The 18,440-nt window shown below is 38.8% G+C and overlaps 1 protein-coding gene across 1 annotated transcript in view; it reads left to right on the top strand.

The window, feature by feature from the left end:
- GAD1 (glutamate decarboxylase 1 (brain, 67kDa)) overlaps positions 1-18,440 on the top strand; it is a 22,562-nt gene that overhangs the window by 2,859 nt on the left and 1,263 nt on the right. Inside the window, exons 3-13 of the mRNA XM_009075597.1 lie at positions 973-1,063; positions 5,195-5,307; positions 7,921-8,036; positions 8,139-8,218; positions 8,423-8,477; positions 9,556-9,672; positions 9,807-9,871; positions 13,291-13,369; positions 14,952-15,101; positions 16,416-16,523; positions 17,419-17,508. Of these exons, the coding sequence (XP_009073845.1) occupies positions 973-1,063; positions 5,195-5,307; positions 7,921-8,036; positions 8,139-8,218; positions 8,423-8,477; positions 9,556-9,672; positions 9,807-9,871; positions 13,291-13,369; positions 14,952-15,101; positions 16,416-16,523; positions 17,419-17,508 (1,064 nt within the window). The remainder of the gene's footprint in view (positions 1-972; positions 1,064-5,194; positions 5,308-7,920; positions 8,037-8,138; positions 8,219-8,422; positions 8,478-9,555; positions 9,673-9,806; positions 9,872-13,290; positions 13,370-14,951; positions 15,102-16,415; positions 16,524-17,418; positions 17,509-18,440) is intronic.

Raw genomic sequence — 18,440 nt, 5'->3', positions numbered from 1 at the left:
CTGACATCGCTCGGGGCAGAATCGCATTTATTTCTTCATGTCAAAAGACGCTGATGTTCCTAGTGTTGAGCCGAATGCGACCTGACAGGGTCCCTCCAGGCATCGAGCAGTGACCCCCTCTCTAGGGCAGTGCACTGACTGCGTCTCCTTTTCCAGAGAGAAGGGCTAAATCATGACACCTCTCCTCTCAAAGCCTGTTATCAGTTCTTAGGAATTTCTTCTTTTCATGCTAGAAAAGTGGACCCCAACAGTCGGGATTATTGCTTATAAAAGTTGTTATAGCAACTTCGGATGAAACATAGGAATATGGTTGACTTTGGTTCAATAGCAAATCCTTTGTTTAGGAGGTGAATCCTAGCTTTTAAGCCGAGTGGGCAAGCGGCCGTGCCCAGGAGCTCTGGGGGGCCCTTGCGCCCCGCGGCAGTGGGTCGTGCCCCGCTGGGACATTCCACCACCCCCGGGGCTGTGCGGCTCAGGAAGGGACTGGATTCTCCGCACCCCTCCCTCACTCCTGCAGCAGCATTTCAAGCGGCTGAGCCTTCCTCTCTTTCAAATGCAAGTGGACCCAGCACCTGCAGGTTGTTACTACCTATGTTCTGACCCGTGTAGCCCTCACCCGAGGTCACAACGCGACGGAGGTCAGGTCGGTAGGGGGGCTCTGCAGGTGGGCCTTTCACAGGTCCCCGAGGTGTTTTACAGGCTCAGTGGACTCTGATGTTCTCTCTTTAAATTTAAACACCAATGATTCAATACACAAGCTTCCTCCAAAGCGGTTTTTCAAGTTTTTAACAAGACATCCATGAATGTTGGCTAACGATCTCCCCATAACCTGGACGTGCTTTGAAAACTTTGCTACAAGAGTGTTTTGAGTGCAAAACTGTCCTTGGTGTCAGAACAGTTGTATGGTGTAAAATTGAAAACTGAGAGATACCGGTGGAGTTCGTTCTAAGTTACTCTCACTTCTCTTTCCAGGTCATCCTCGCTTTTTCAATCAGCTGTCCACAGGACTGGACATTATTGGCTTGGCTGGAGAGTGGCTGACATCAACTGCTAATACAAACATGTAAGCAGTGTCTCGTTGCCAGTGTCTATCACTGGTGCTGGCAGGGGCTGCCATGTATCATGGTAGATATGTATTGTCACAGACATGTGCAGTTTTCATATTTAAATGATGATTGTTGCATCTCATGTTTTTCTTAATGTGACACTAATACAGTGAAAATAGGTATCTATAGTTGAATAGATAAATAGAAATGCAAAAATCCCAGAGCATATGGTAAGTAAAACATGATTATTCTAGAACAGTAACATGAAATTATTTTTCTTCTTTTGGACCAATTTTCCTTCTAGCCAATTTTAATTTAGATTTTGATTTCTATATGCTTAAAAATGTGATGGGAGTCCAAATACTTGGCAGGTAGCAGACTGCTCAGTTTTAGTCTTGTATGGGATGTGTTTTAACTCTAAAGCTACCTCTGTTTGGGGTAGTTGCTGATTGTCAGAACACACTGCAGATTGGGAAATGAACAATATTTTCAGTGGCCTACCCATGAGTATATGGTTCATTAAGTATATCTGATTAGTAGCAGCTCTATGTAGATTATGAGTGGTGCCTGTTTTGTGGCAATAGCAATAAAGAAAACTAGTTAAGGTGCTCCAGCCAAACCAGCCTGCTCTCTGTAACAAACATCTCCATTTGCTAAGAATTGGTATGAAACATTCAGATTTAAAAGCCAGTTGTGAAGAAAACCCAGCAACATGATATTTTCATTGTTAAACAAGTATTGGAAAGTGCTTTAAAGTGCTTTTAAGTGCCTTTCTTAACAGCACAATTAAAAGTGAACAGTTCTGATCACATTTCTAAAACAAAACTTTGCTCAAAAATTGTTTCTCTATGACAAAAAACTACTTCAGAGTGTCACTTTTTGCAAACCACTTTTCCTTTGACTAGCTAGGTTATCCCTATTTAGCTATCTTTTTCTAGTCAGTGAAATCACACAAGTCTGATGGGACATAGTAGAATTCAGCTCTGTGTCACTCTGAGAGTATCAGGAAATATTGCCATAATTATTAAGAACATTACATTAAGTAATTCACTTAAAAGATTAACTCTTTTTTTAATTGAGCTTCTATTTTCTTTGGTTTAAACAGAAATTGTTAAATAGTTACTTCTGTAAAGCTAGTTTCTGACCCATGCATGCTTTAAACAAGAACAGATCTTGAAAATCCTTCTCTGCAAGCATGAAAATTTAGTACCTATTTGCTTGTATGAAGTTTAGTGAGTGCAAAATAATACATTGCTCTCTTTTTTTCAGCAGACCAAGGTCATCATGGTGTGCTTTCAAATAACACAGTAAGGGCTAGTAAGGTTAAAGCAAGATGTTTGTAAAATATGATTCCAAGAACTGACAGAGAAGGTTATTAAAAATAGCCAAATCACCTCTGTGAGCTCTGGGGAGCATATTATTTGTTTTGAGCAGTGTTCCAGCACACAAGAGCAGGGTTTGACCTTTACCTAGAAACTGTTCTAACCTATTACAGCTACATAAGCACATAACGTGCAAGGAACAGCAGCACTGAATAATGGTGGAGAATATTTTGCATTTGGTATTTTTTATTTTCTACAGATAAACAATACTTAAAATATTTATGAACGATTAAAAATGTGTTTTCAGATGAGATTTGAGCAATCGAAACATCTATACTCTCTTGAAATGTTAAGTTATCATTAGGAAATGTTACTTAAATGTCACTGTGAAGATAATATAAAAAAATTAAACATAATAATCTTCCCACATTGACTTGGAAATAATGTATCAATGTGCTATTCATAGCTCAGTCACTAATCATGAGACCTTCAGGGTGAAAATTTCAGAAGTTGCCATTATTCATTCAGCTCTAGGCATCTGTAGTACAGGGCATCCTCTCACTGTGCAACAGCCAGCTGAGGTTAGAAAGGAATAGTATTATCTGGAATTTATGAAATTTATGAAATTTATGCCCACTGTTAGCCAAGACAAGAGAATTGCATTGGTATTTTCAGGACTATGCATATGTGCTTATGAAAATGAAACAAAAAATTGATGTAAAAGGCTCTGTGTTTTTTCTCAGAATGCTTTTTACATACTGGCAAACAGGAGAATAGGTAGCTAGAATGATCTGGTGTGATAAAGTGATTTGCCCTTTAGGTGAGAACAGGATTAAGCCAGCACTGGCCTCTACCAAAAAATCCCATTGATCCATTCTGCTAGTAGAGAGCTGAGACACACAACTGTTTTAGGAAATTCAGAGAAATGCCTGTAAAGGTTGTAACTGCCATAAAAATCTAATCACCACTTTTTGTCAATATGTTGATTCTAAAGTTGGACAGTTCCTTCTAAGCTCAACACCTTTTCTAGGTTTTACTGAATTTTTCAGACCCATTGAGGTTTAGAACAAGTAAGAGTGAACTTCAGCAAGATGTGATCTGTAAAATCATAGCAGTCATCTAATATGGCTGCGTTGGCCTCGTGATTTATAATCATCTGCAGTCTTTTCTTTCCTGTAAGTTTTTGAAGACTCAGAAAATAATTACACAATAGAGTAAACAAGTACTATTTTACTTGTGTTTAAATCTATTCAGAATTGCCCTTGTGGACACTTGATATTTTACATACAAAAAACTTGCTTAACTTTATACGGTTTTTTCTACAAGACTATAAGTCTCCTGGGAAGAATGTAGGGATCAGTGTGCAAGGTCTCAGGACAGAATTCTACATGTGTTTAAACTGGTGGGAAAAAAACATATTGACTTAAACGTATCTTGTGTTGAGGTACAGTGATCTATGTATGCACTGCTGAGTTCCTGTTGACTTCAGTTGATCGTTCTGCCTAAATAAAGATTGGAGTATATTCTAGACTTGTAGTGCTTCAAACCAAACCAAACCCCACTGTAAGCAGACACTGAATTATTACATTTTTCTATTTGTAAAGACAAGCAACACCCAAACTTCAGCTCAGTGTTCAGCTGTCTCTGGCAGTTCTAATGATAATAAAATAAGTAGTATTTTGGCTTCTGAAAATAGCAATTACAACAGTTAAACAAAGTACAAGTGTTGTTTTATCTTAAAGGAATGGTGGTGCTGTTTCTCTGATGGACTAAGGACACATAAGGATTGAAGAAAAAATTTAACATTTTAAGTAATCGGTGTAGCTGTAAATAAAAGACAAGCTTTTCCTGACACTTGTTCCCTTCTTAATATCTCCTTCAAGTTTGCCATACCTATTCTCAAAGTATCATTTTGGTATTAGAGAGACAATGCATATGTTTTGACAGAATTATTCAAGTGAAAGACATCAGTCAGATCTGAAGTGTCAGGGTGTCATATTCTTACAGATTCATTTGGAAATCACAGGTCGATTGTTTTGTTTTTCTCTGCTTCCTTTTCCCCCTTCCTTTTTAATTTTTGTGCCCCATACACAGCAGGCAGAGTTTGTTTACAGCAGTGGCAATTTATTCATGTACCTTGATCACCAAAAATGGTTGTGTGGCTGTCACTTTCCATCCACATATCTGACTGTGACATCAGGGCATACCAGGCTATGCAATGTTTTCTGCCCTCATTAAGTGGATACAATAGTTGACTGCTGACTTGGTTTTGGTAATTGGTAATTAGAAAATCATCATTTATAATTACTCTTGACAGTTATTGATCACATTGTATTGTAGAAATAAGTTGTCCTTGGAGATCATCAACAGAATAAATCCACATAATTAATTGTATTTAGACTTTGAAACCCTAGCTCAATACTTTTAATTATGGTTGTGTTTAGCTCAGTGAAGTTCACTGTTTTCATAAGGATTTGGCAGTATGTTATTCCACAAGTGTGGAATTGACACTTTGGGAAACAAGTGATTTACAGAACAATCTAAACTGTAGTCAGCAGCACTATGATAGCGAACGTTAGGTCTTACATTCATTATATAGAAAGTTGCAAAATAACTAATACTGCAGTTTTTATTGACCAGTACTTCCATTCTTGTCTTCCTGAGGATTTTTGCTTGGGTAAAGGTAGCTGTATCAGAGCCTCAGTTTATATAAAAAAACTTCTAGAAACTTTGAGTGTTTCCACAAAAAATCATAGACTGGGAATTTATTGCGTGTTTCTAGTATCTGTGACTGATTTTGTTTGTCTATTTGCTTTATCCCTGCAGGTTTACCTATGAAATTGCCCCTGTTTTTGTCCTCATGGAACAAATAACACTTCGAAAGATGAGGGAGATTATTGGATGGTCAAATAAAGATGGCGATGGAATATTCTCACCTGGTGAGTTTTTCTTCTCTGTTTTGATGATTTGACTAAAACTTAAAAAGTTAAAATAAACATATGCTATGCCTGAATATCCACACTATCTACAACACAAAACAATGAGTCAGATATTCAGAAGTAGGAATGCTTTGCTTAAACATCCCACAGAAAAGTTGGGGGGAGTATGGCTATGTATTATGGCTGCTCAGCATTTTAAAACTTGACTACAAGCTCTGGTACGTAGCTGGGCATTTAAACACCTCTTTTTTGCACTGCATTCCTGCTCTGCTGACCAATACTTCTTGTGAATCATGTACTGACTTCTTTGGTGGCCAGTGAGGATTTGGGATCACAGACAGGAAAAGGCTACGATTGCCTGTCACTTTCTGGGACACATTATCAGGGACATAATCTGACTGCATTCACAAGTATGATTCCAGTATGAAGACCAAGAGAGAATGTCTTCCCTGGAAAGTGACATAAAGCTGCTGACCAATACTTCTTGTGAATCATGTACTGACTTCTTTGGTGGCCAGTGAGGATTTGGGATCACAGACAGGAAAAGGCTACGATTGCCTGTCACTTTCTGGGACACATTATCAGGGACATAATCTGACTGCATTCACAAGTATGATTCCAGTATGAAGACCAAGAGAGAATGTCTTCCCTGGAAAGTGACATAAAGGCAGTGAGCAGAGGCAGAAATGACTGATAAGCCATGTGGAGGTTTATCAGAGGTCAATGTGTGGACAACGTGGATGCCTAGCAGAACTCCAGATTTCTGGGTTTGGCATGAGGGATCACCATCCTGTTACAGAGGATAAAGGACAATACCACCTTCTTTTGGAACAGCCCACATAAGGTCCAGGAACGTACACTTGCTTGATCTCCAGTCCTATCTGCTAGTAAAATACAGATCTTTCTCAGTCTTCTCATCAATGAAAAAGTGTTAGAGGAAGAAATTGTCCTAGACTTATGGATAAAATTAATCTTACTAAAGCTTGAGGTCTGCATCGAAGAGCTGAGCTAATTATCCAGGGCTCTTTTTAGCAGCAAACCAAAAGAAATACGTGCTTTGCCTCAATTCAAATTCTTCAAAAATAAGTGTCAAGATAGATTAGCTGAATCACAGCCTGTGAAATGCCTCTTTCCCGTAACTAACTGTAAGGAAGTTTAGAATAACTAGCTCAGCTGTAGGAATCTACTTCTATATTTAGAGTAAGATGGGATAAATCCATCCAATATGCAACATTTCTTCAGTCTCAGACAAGATAAATTCCTGTTGTTCTTGTGTGTTGGGTTTGCATGGCCAGGTTTTGGTAGCAGTGGGGCTACAGGCGTGGCCTCTGTGAGAAGGTTCTAGAAGCTTCCCCATGTCTGACAGAGCCAAAGCCAGTGGGTCCAGGACGGACCTGCTGCTGGCCAAGGCCAAGCCTATCAGAGGCGCTAGTTAAGGAAAAGGGAAGGAAAAAAGTAAAAAGTTATTGTGCAGAGGTAATTGCAGCTAGAGAAGTGAGAAGATGTGAGAGGAAGAACTCTGCAGACACCAAGGTCAGTCAAGAAGGAGAAGAAGAAGGCACTCCAGGCACTGGAGCTGAGATTCCCCTGCAGCCTGTGGTGAAGACCATGTTGAAGACCATGTTGAAGACCGTGGTGAAGCAGCTGTCCCCGACAGCCCAGGGAGGTCAAGGAAAGTGTAGAGATCCACCCGTAGCCCATGGAGGAGACCCATGTCGGTGCAGGTGGATGCCCAAGGAGGTTGTGAACCCATGGGAAGCCTGTGATGGAGTAGGCTCTGGGCAGGGACATGTGAACCCATGGAGAGAGGAGCCCACACTAGAGCAGGTTTCCTGGTAGGACTTGTGACCCTGTGGGGGAGCCACACTGGACCAGCCTGTTCTTGAAGGACTGCACCCTGTGGAAAAGTGTCCCATGTCAGAGCAGTTCATGAAGAACTGTCTCCTGTGGACAGACCTCATGCTGGAGCAGGGGAAGGACTCCTCTGTCTGAGCAGTGGCAGAAACAACTTGTGATGAACTGACCACAGCCTCCATTCCTTGTCACCCTGCACCACTGGCAGGGAGGAAGTAGAGCTTGGAAAGGAGGGAGAGGTGGGGGGGAAGGTGTTTTTAAGATTTATTTCTCATTATCCTGCTCTGATTTTAATTAGTAGTAAATTCACTTGGTTTCCCCAACGTGGGTCTGTTTTGCCCGTAAAGGTATTTGATGAGTGATCTCTCCTGCTCCTTATCTTGACTCATGAACCTTTGTTACAGTCTCTCTCCCCTGTCCAGCTGAGAAGGGGAGTGATAGAGTGGCTTTGGTGGGTGCCTGGCATCCACTAAAAGTTGTAATGCTAAAGCAGCTCTTGCTGAACTTTTTAGGAATGTGTTACAAAATGTTAGCAATTGAAAGACACAATAGACAGGAAGTTCTGACTAGCTCTGTGGCTTTCTAGAGACCCTGTCCCTATGCTATTTAGACAGATGACCATGCATTTCAGAGACGTATTTTTTCACAGTTCACTGCCACTTTTCACTGCATTATGCAAATGAGACTTGTATGTCTTTGGTATAATATGCATTTTTTCATTATCACTGTTTTGTTATTCATTCATTTATTCCTTCACAGGAGGAGCTATCTCCAACATGTACAGCATAATGGCTGCACGCTACAAGTATTTCCCTGAAGTCAAAACCAAAGGCATGGCTGCAGTCCCTAAACTGGTTCTCTTTACCTCAGAACATGTGAGTTTAATACACTGCTAATTCTTAATTTATTGGTAGATGTTGTGAAGATGCTTCGTCATTAAACCACCACTCCATTTAATGTTCCTATGTTTGCTGCAGAGCCACTACTCAATAAAGAAAGCTGGAGCTGCACTTGGATTTGGAACAGACAATGTTGTTTTGATAAAATGCAATGAAAGGTAGGATGAATGCTAAGGATTTGATAGATTAAATGTGTTCACCTGTTAAATTTGTTGTATTGTGTTTAAGGACTGATTCAGTACAGTGTGTCAAGTTGCTAATGGCCTGTTGAGAAAATCCTATTAAATTATTTCAACTGTAGCTAGTATTTCCATATGCATTCTTTAATTTTCTTTGTCTTTCTGTTTCTACAATAATTACAGAGGCAAAATAATACCAGCTGATTTGGAAGCAAAAATTCTGGAAGCAAAACAAAAGGTCTGTGCTTTTAAAAATTAGTGCTTAAATGCCTGGCTTAGTAAAGTTACTTCTTCCTTTGAAGTCTGAGGGTTGACATCAAAGAAAACATTATAATGATGTAAATGTCATAATAGTATTTTCAGCTGCTTAATTATGCATTCTTGTATTGTTTAGGGAATTAGCTATATGTCTTGCTAAGGTTTCCATTTTCTGTTTAAAATCAAAGTATTTTTGAGTCTTGAGCTACATCTGTATTATATGATTTTTAAAAACAACTTTCTGTTTGTAAAATATGGAAAAAACCCACATGAAAGCATGAAACTAAAGATACTTCTATCCAAACTTTAAAGTTTAACCAAAAGCATTAAAAATTCTATAGAAACTGTAAAACACCCTATAGATTTCATGTGTGAGGCTGAAGGGTTTTTTAATATAGCCAGTAAGCTTAATTTTTTCAGGCAAACATTGTTATCTCTTGAATCAATGCAGTGAAAAATCCATTAATTTTGTATAAAGTGACCAGAGTTGGAACAATCAAAATTACTAATTTTTATTTCTTAACTTCTTTGCATTTGGGCACTCTATGAAATTGCAGTTCACATTTATTTAATCTAATTCAAACTTGTCTGTTTGATCTGAGCATTCCACATTTATTGCTTTTTGTTTTGGATTTCTTTGTTCTGCTTTGTTCTGTTTATTAGTAGATAAAGACTAAAGGAACAATTCGAAGCCTTTAAATTGCATCTTACAAATCACAATTAATTAAATTGCCTTTATACTGCTGTAGAAGTCTCAACTTTATTTGGCTATTGCTAGTCTTCTACTAGATGGTTAAATCTCCTCACTGAAAGAGAATGGACAAAATAATATTCTTTATCTTCTGGCTAGTTAATTTTGTGAGGTTGCAGTACAATGAAAACAGGGTTTGTTCTTACCATGAATGTAATTAGTTTGTACTGTTGCTCGTGTACTTTTCACATGGGAAGAGAAACTTCTTTAGGCTGGAAAATAAGAAAACAAAGTTTCTGAATTTATTTTCACTTTTTTCCCTGAAAGAGGTTGGAATTTATATTTAATATTTTTATTTTTATTGTAGGGATACATTCCTCTTTTTGTAAATGCAACTGCAGGCACAACAGTATACGGAGCCTTTGATCCAATACAGGAGATTGCAGATATCTGTGAAAAATACAACCTCTGGCTCCATGTAGATGTGAGTAACTAAAGCAGTGCTACTATTCAGGCAAAGGAGGATCTTTGTTTACACATGTTTTGTCTTGAATTAAAATACTTATTACTAGATTCTGAGTAAATTAAAATATATTGAGCTTTTTCTGTCTTTTTCAGGCTGCCTGGGGAGGAGGACTCTTAATGTCCCGAAAGCATCGTCATAAACTGAACGGAATAGAAAGGTAATACACAGTGCTTATGTGTAATACAGTCATTAAATAACTTTTCTAAGGTACATGACACTTAAAAAAATTCATGAAAATATTAATTTGCTGCATTAAGGAGTTTAAACACTCAATTCAAGAAAAGTGAGACAGATAAGGAAGGTTCAGACTAGAAAGTCTGAAACAATACTACAGAACAAAAGCAATGTATGGTTGAGTTAAAGGTAAGTTTCCAGAAGATTCGAAGGAGGACAAGGATATTGCTTGGCAAAAAAGAGAAGGGGAATTTTTCTCTGCATATCTTCAAAGGGATCATAAGTCTGGGAATGGGTGAAGAAGGATTTGAGGAAAAACTGAGGTGCGAGAGCTAGCCAATCTCTGAAATGCAGGGCTTTGAGAATAGCAGTGATCAGTGAGGAAAGTGTTTGAGCATGAATACCCTTGGTGGGAAGCCATGACATGGTGGGAATTTTCAGAGGTTCTCTCCGGAAAGATGTTTGTAGTTTTTCCAGAAAATAAAGAGCGTGTGTTCTGCCTGAAAATGAGTGTTCTGTAAATAGAAGTTCATGGAAATTTATATATCTATATATATGTGCGTATATATACACATGTTTGCTTCTATATTGCTTATATATATATCTACACACACACACGCACACATATATATGTGTGTGTGTATACAACAAAGAGATGAATGCATGATAGAGACTGAATTAGCAGCAAGTTTCTGGGGCACGTTTCAGGACCTATAAGACTATGCTTGCACAGAGCTGATACACTTTTGCTGTGCCAGGGAGAAGACTGAGGTAATTTCCAGGGAGTCCAGGAAGGGTCACAGATACTCACTGTGTCTCAGGGCACAGGGGCTATGAGTTGGGCCATGTGGGGATTACATGAAAAGAGCAGGAAGCTCTTGTAGAGGCTAGAGTGAGGTCTGGAGAAAAGATCACGTTTGTGCACCCAGGTACATAACCCAGGTTACCAAGATGTCCACTGGGATCAGAATCCAGCCTTTAATTAATCATCGATTGAACAAAATTTAAAGAGGCAAAATATTTGTGTTGGTAGTGACAGTAGAGTGAGAGTGTGACCCTCCCTCTGGCCCTTGCAATTCAGACTCAGGCGTCATTCCAGGTGTAGTCTTTGACACAGTTGTTCCCATAGCGAGTTATGACAAGTCTGTAGAAGATGCTATGTTTATAATCCCATGGGTGTGTTTGTCTCTAGATTTCCCATGAAACTAGTCATCATAAAATGCTGCCCATCTGAAAAAAAACCCCAAAACAAACAAAACAGACAAAAAACCCCAATAAACCAGAAAGCAATGTAGAACCAGAAGCTTAAGATCTTTCCCATGATTGCAGATATCAGCCTCCAGGGAAGCAAAAAATACGTGAAAGAAGCTCTACCCATGTACCCTCAAATTAGCACCAAATTGCTTCCTTGACTCAATCATGCTGAATGTGGGCACTGTGTAAAGGTGTGAAATAAGTACAGTGAGCAATGGTCTTCCTTGGGGAAAACAAGCTTTCCTAGTGTTGAGCATCTTATGCAGTAAGTGAAGAATAAGTACGAGGTAAAGAATAGTGTACAGAAGGACTGGCGGGAAAAACATGTGGACCCTTCTGTCACAAGCACAGCAGTGTGTGTTGAGGCAGGAGTACACTGAAGTAGCAGAATCCTATCAAGCTCTGCCCAATCCAATGTCCTAGTCACTCATGGCAACATGTCTAATATGAGGTCAGCATTGTGAAATAATTCTCTTAAGCTATACAGGTTTCGTCACGGGAGTATGGCACACCTCTTTTGACCTGAGGTCAACCCAGAGGTGCTAATTAAGGCCATAATTTTAAGCAAATACAGAAAAAGCAGCAGACCATGAAGCATGAAATTATTTTTTCCCTATCAGCTGTAGGGAGCTCCACACATGGGATGGGGCCCAGTGTGCTGGTAATTGACTGCCCTGGGCCCCAGCTGGGGTCTGTTGTCAGCACTCAGGTCATACTTGGCCTGCTCTGGGACATGGGCATGAATGACTGGCATGGTGCTGTGGCATGGAGCTGGGACTGCCAGGGGTGGGATAGACTCGGGCTGGCTGCACCAAGCAGAGAGGGATATATCCATGTTAAAATAAACCTAGTGCTCTTTGTGGGAAAAATGACTTGGAACTCTCTTTGTCAGGAACCTTGAAAGTTAAGGAAACATACTAAACCGAAGCCATGGTGTTTCTAAAAGGAAATCAGCTGTTATATAAATTCCTGTTTCTTGACTACTCCATCTGGACTATTAGTGAATTTTTTTAAAAGGTAATTGGCTCCTGAGTCCAAGCCATGTATCTGCTGGTTTGCACTGCCTAAGCAGGAGACTTTAGGGGGATGGTGAACTCCCCAGGTGCAGCACAGACTGCACTGTTCTTTTGATTGAGGAGTGCTACAGTCTAACTTAGCACAGATGGGAGTTAGAATCATATCTAGAAATTAGTGGTCCTCAGACTGGGGTGAAGAAGTCATTGTGTTGCTCAAATCAGAGGAACTGTGGTTGTATCTGTGTCCTCTGAGAGCAGGGTGTAGATGATGATGAAATACCTTTTAATTTTCTTTCAACCATGTTGTAAGAACACATGCATAGTCTGTGAAATACAATGATGCACTTTTCTTCACTGGAATGAGCAGTGAATCAAGGGGACATTTGGTAATTAATGACTTGAGGTGAAGAGGTCAATGGATGTGCAATGTTGGCACATTTATTTTAGCATCATCATTAAACTGTCTAGGACAGTATGTTAAAAATACAGAACATCTCATCTGTTTGACTAGTAAATTAAGTGGTCTTAAGGTGTTTGTACCTAAAAAGTTTTAAGCTTTAAATACATAATGGTAGGATTATGATGTAGTTTTAGAGCCTTTTCTAGTCCATGGGCTTAGCAAGCTAGAGCTGTGGCTCTAACTGGGCAAGCAGATAAACATATGGAGTGTATTTTCCTTTGCTTTCTACTTTTCCAGCAGCTGTTCAGTAAAGTACTATATTCTCCCAGAATTCATATTAGTCCCTTAAACCTCTGACACTTCCCCAGTCAGCACCTTGAATTGATAGAATCTGTCAAACTGGTTTTGTTATTTTTATTAGTGCTATTTCTAGAAGTGGAGTCTCCTGGGGTTGATGTTACTGTATCGGCTAATCAGTCTGATACTAATTAGCTGGTGTTGGTCATAATACAAACTAATCACAAGTCTGACATTGCAATGTCAGTGTGAAAAAATTCCTTTCCTGGGCAGCATAGATGGGAAAGAAGACACCTGAGACAGTAATAATCTCCATAGTGATATCACCACTGTCAAAACTCCATATATTTCCAGCTGAAAGCAGAAAACAAAGGTGACTGCTTCAGGTTGAGTTTCTGTTTTCCAGGCCTATCTGAATGTGTCATTTTCTTGCAGAGCCAACTCAGTCACTTGGAATCCACACAAGATGATGGGAGTGTTGTTACAATGTTCTGCCATTCTTGTCCGGGAGAAGGTCTGCCTTATATTTAATAATTAAGCATTGCAGAAAAAGGAAAAGTAAATATCAAGCCCTACTTCTTAACAGGGTAGTGCAAAACGCATTAAATTTCAAAACAGAGTTTGGAAGGGATAATTGTGTGAATTTACATTGTATTTAGGAAGTTGTTTTATGTTTCCTGGCTTTTTTGGCTTTGCTTTTATTTTTTTTTTTTTTGTTAAAGCTGTAGACAGCATGAGTCAGATCTTTAGCTGTTGGATCTTTGCATATGCTAATAGCAACAACGAGCCATGCTAATATGCTTCGTCTGAGCACCCACCCCATTGTTTCTGTGATATACTGAACATACACCCTTGGTCTCAGTACTTGGTCACAGTCTAAATTGCTTAAATAAAAAGCAATTTTTTAACCTTACACGGGGTTTAAAAGTTTCTTAGTTCTGTTGAAAAAAAACATGATGCTTTTATTATGACTCTCTGTTTTTAGGGCTTTCATCTAGATTCTTCTTTGCCATCAATGGCAGCAAGACCAGTATCTTATTTCTTTAAAGCAATATGCATTTTTCTTAGATGATGAAAGTCGTATCATCTGTGAATAGGACTAATTATACTGTCTACTAATTTCTGGCATGTCAATTGCTACTAGAAGGGTTTAGCTGAATAAGTAGTCCCTGTGTATAGAACTGGGATGAAGAGTTGGGAGTTCCAGCCCTAGAACTGACACTGTGCTTCCAGTCACTCCATCTCTAAACTGAAGTCTGCAGCATTTATTTCCCTTTATAAAACACCTCTGTTGGAGGGAAGCACTAGCCTCTGTCCAGTGGCATGCATGCTTTTTGTGCCAGCTATTGCAGGGTTTTCAGTGGAGTTGTTCTCTATATGAGAACTTTGCTGGGTTTTTTTGTATTTACCATTCACACCAGTGACTTTGAGTTTGTTCCCAAACCCCCTAATAAACTCTAGAGGAGATGCAAACCATTTTAGAAATGTTACATGTGCAGGACTTCTGTGTAACATACAGGAATTTGCTCCTCTGTTTTTCCTTCAGCGATTTTTGCCAGTAATCCATAGATTTCTGTTGGTCTGTGAACCATATTTATTTGTAAGCAAAAAATATCCAGTTTAGGTAATCTGTGCTTATATTTATAACCAATGTTAAGTGTCATAAAGCTGGACAAGTTGAAACCTTCAGTTAAGTGTTTTTCACTTCATTTTGTGTGGCTGTCTGTTGCACTGAGAGACCACAGCTGTATTCTAGTGTGCAATTTAACAAATCAGAGATCTAAGTGGTGAGAACATACCTTACAAATTGAAGTGGACAAAGTTAGTATCCAAAACTAAGTCTCCAAATTAATCTGAGAATGTTTCTTCAGGTGTGGGTGTGTAAAACCAAGTGTTTCCTCAGGGCCTTGTAAGAGAACCACCTTAGGTTCTGAAATTATTTTTGTGGCTCAGGTTTACAAAACAAAGTCAGTATGTGATAATATGGCCCATTAAAGAATAATTGTTCTGTATATGTTTGAAATACATTTTCATACATTGTTATTGCATAGTTTCTTATGCATGTATGCCATATAAGTACTTGTTTTTCATGACAGGGTATACTTCAAGGCTGCAACCAGATGTGTGCAGGTTATCTCTTCCAGCCAGACAAGCAGTATGATGTCTCCTATGACACTGGAGATAAGGCAATACAGTGTGGTCGACACGTGGACATTTTCAAGTTCTGGTTGATGTGGAAAGCAAAGGTAAATAACAAAAGTTTAGCTCATAACCCAGAAATGTCTTTGTTTAATGTGTAAGTCTCATGTAATGGGACACTTTATTTTAAGGTAAATGTTAGTGTAATTACCATCCCTAAACACACAGGTCTCTGAGTAAAAGTCAGAAAAGAGCTATTTGAATTGTAGAACAATGTTAGCCATGAGTAAATTCAGGTGGCAATTAGAAGAAAGGTTTAAATCTTTCTGCAGTAAAACGAGTGAGGGCAGGACACCAAAATGGTCTTTTGTTGTGATCTGTACACATCCATATGTATTCTATGACAGAGTACTTGTAACAGCAGAGTAGCCTTGGTGACTTACAAGGGTCCTTTGAACATGACGTTTCAATGCACAGTTTTTTATAAGCAACTTGGAAAACAAGGCCTTTTTCTTATGAAGCTTTGCCCAATTGGTGATTTAACAGTTGATTACCTGGTATGACTGTGGTATGCCTGGGTGGCTGAATTTGAGCATGGGCTTATGTACAGGCTTACACATGCACAGGATGAGGGTCCATGTAGTCGAGAAAACACATTTCATTTTTATTGCTTTATCTACAGTCACCTCATTACTGTTCTTCTTGCTCTTCTGCTGACAAAATGGGAATTCAGTTGAGTAAACTGTCCACAATCTAATCTTTTTTTTATAAAACTGAGATTAAATATAATGAAATGTACAATCATAAAGCAATTTTCACTTTGGGAGGAAGGTCTTGCTTGTTCATGCATGCAGAAAGTGTATTTAAAAAACCCCCACACTTTTCCCCTTGTTTTATTTATTATCAATATTCATGTATTTTTTTCTGACAAAAGACAGTGAGTTAGACAAGTGACTTCTAGCAAATACATTGTAGATTTTGCTTGCTGTCTTAAACGCATGTTTCTAGCAAAGTGCTCAGAGGAAATAAATGGCTTCCCAATTCTTACCCTTTCAACTGAGTTCCCATTCCAAGTTTTTAGTCTTTCAGCAACAGCTGTGAAACCAAGACTTTAATATTCATAACAGTTTTAGAAACTGGGAAAAAAAAAGACACCCAAAATAATCTATTAAAAATAGCAAAAGTCCTTGTTATTATCATAATAAACTATCTTAAAATGAGGCAAAACCAAATAATGATTACAGTTCAGCCACATTTAACCACTTTTGTAGCGTTGATTAACTACTCTTTTAAATGACAATAAATAATACTGCTAAATGTTTCCTGACCGAAAATTTTAAAGAATGAAGCCTGTCTGAAAAGATGATTGCATCAGAGAGAAAATGACCATAACATTATTGCTTACTTTCTTTTGAAAACAGGGTACAGTAGGCTTTGAAAATCAGATCAACAAATGCCTGGAGCTGGCAGAATATCTCTACACTAAAATCAAAAACAGAGAAGAATTTGAGATGGTTTTTGAAGGAGAGGTAAGTTTTCTTTCACAAATGCAGGAATTTCAAAACCAGTACTCATGCTTCACACAGTTCTTCAAGCCAGCTGTGCAAAACTGCTCTGATTTTCTTAAGAACTACATGATTGTTGTTATCTGGCTAGGTTTTTTTGGAAAGATGCATGTGGTTTTGTTCCATAAATGTCAGATTTATCTCCCCCTCTTCTGCAGAGGAATTGTCAGTTTAGGGCACGAAGACTACCTTCATAAGATCTACTCACGCTGAGGTCCCACATTGTTACACACAGAACTGCTATACTGCTACTTTTGCTATGTTCTGTTGTTCTGTTTGTATGTTCTGTTGCTAGTGCCACTACATAAACCCTTGGGTGGTAGAATATAACTCATCTCTCCATTTCCTAAGAAAAGGAGGACTGTGTTGCCCTTGCTGCAATCCTGGCAAACAGTTCCTCATAAAGCTGCCTGAAGGAGAAAGGCATTAGCACTTTGCTAGCACACTGCTACTTTTGCTATGTTCTGTTGTTCTGTTTGTATGTTCTGTTGCTAGTGCCACTACATAAACCCTTGGGTGGTAGAATATAACTCATCTCTCCATTTCCTAAGAAAAGGAGGACTGTGTTGCCCTTGCTGCAATCCTGGCAAACAGTTCCTCATAAAGCTGCCTGAAGGAGAAAGGCATTAGCACTTTGCTAGCACACTAAGTAAATGGGATTTTTTAGGGAACCCAAGACAGCAGCTGCAAGCAGCAGTACTGCAATCCATTTCTTTTGGTTTAACATGCAGAACTAGGAAAGTTAATTCTATATTTTGTCTTTCATGTCTGTGCTAAGAAATGCTACTGACTCACCTTTAGCATGTGATTGATCTGTATTATTTTGTTTATCAACGTATGTGTTTGGTTCTTTTTGCAGCCAGAGCATACAAATGTCTGTTTCTGGTATATCCCTCCAAGCCTCAGGGGCATGCCAGACTCTGATGAGAGAAGAGAAAAGCTACACAGGGTATGTGCTTTCTGTGAAACGTAGAAATAAAACCTACTCTCTCAACTTGAAGGATTCTATTTATTAAAAGTGATATATGTGTGTGTTGAAACACATTCCAGATTCTGGGGTATCAGTTCTCCATTGCTTGGTATGACTTTGATATTTGTTCACCTTTGCCTCATATTCATACTGAGGCTGAAGTCATGTTTTCCCTGTAGAACCAGACACAGAACAGACTCAGTTATTCTTTGGTTTGTGTCACGTCTGTGCTCCCAAGTGTTCCAAATCTTCAAAAGGTAACTAGGTCTAGACATCCCAGTCTTGTTTGGGTAGGACAACATATCAGCAAGAGAAAATGAAGGTAATTAATTGAAAATGCTTGTACAGGTAAAGGACATGGAAACCTCTAAATCCTCCTCAGGTCTTTACTTTTATTTTAAATGCCAATGCATTAATGCATTTCAGTGAAAATTAATACCCTTTGGAGGACTTTGGGATAAATGTGTTTGAAGAAGTAATAGAGAGAAGTCAAAGCATCATGGAAGCATGACCACGAAAAGTATTGTGTTACTTAGGTCTTGGAGGAAGCAAAATACATTAATTTAGTAGTAGTGTTTTAGACAGACAAAAGTGGAATGAAATACATTCAGGAGACAACAGAATGATTTTATAGTTGTCAAAAGTAATTGCTTTTTTGTGTGTGTGTTACGGAAGGGGGAAGAATGAGCAAACTTGGGAGATTTTGCATGACCACGAAAAGTATTGTGTTACTTAGGTCTTGGAGGAAGCAAAATACATTAATTTAGTAGTAGTGTTTTAGACAGACAAAAGTGGAATGAAATACATTCAGGAGACAACAGAATGATTTTATAGTTGTCAAAAGTAATTGCTTTTTTGTGTGTGTGTTACGGAAGGGGGAAGAATGAGCAAACTTGGGAGATTTTGGATTT

This window comes from Acanthisitta chloris, unplaced genomic scaffold (assembly GCF_000695815.1).
Source record: "Acanthisitta chloris isolate BGI_N310 unplaced genomic scaffold, ASM69581v1 scaffold4800, whole genome shotgun sequence".
NCBI lineage: Eukaryota > Metazoa > Chordata > Aves > Passeriformes > Acanthisittidae > Acanthisitta > Acanthisitta chloris.
This window is presented reverse-complemented; position numbering and strand designations above follow the sequence as displayed.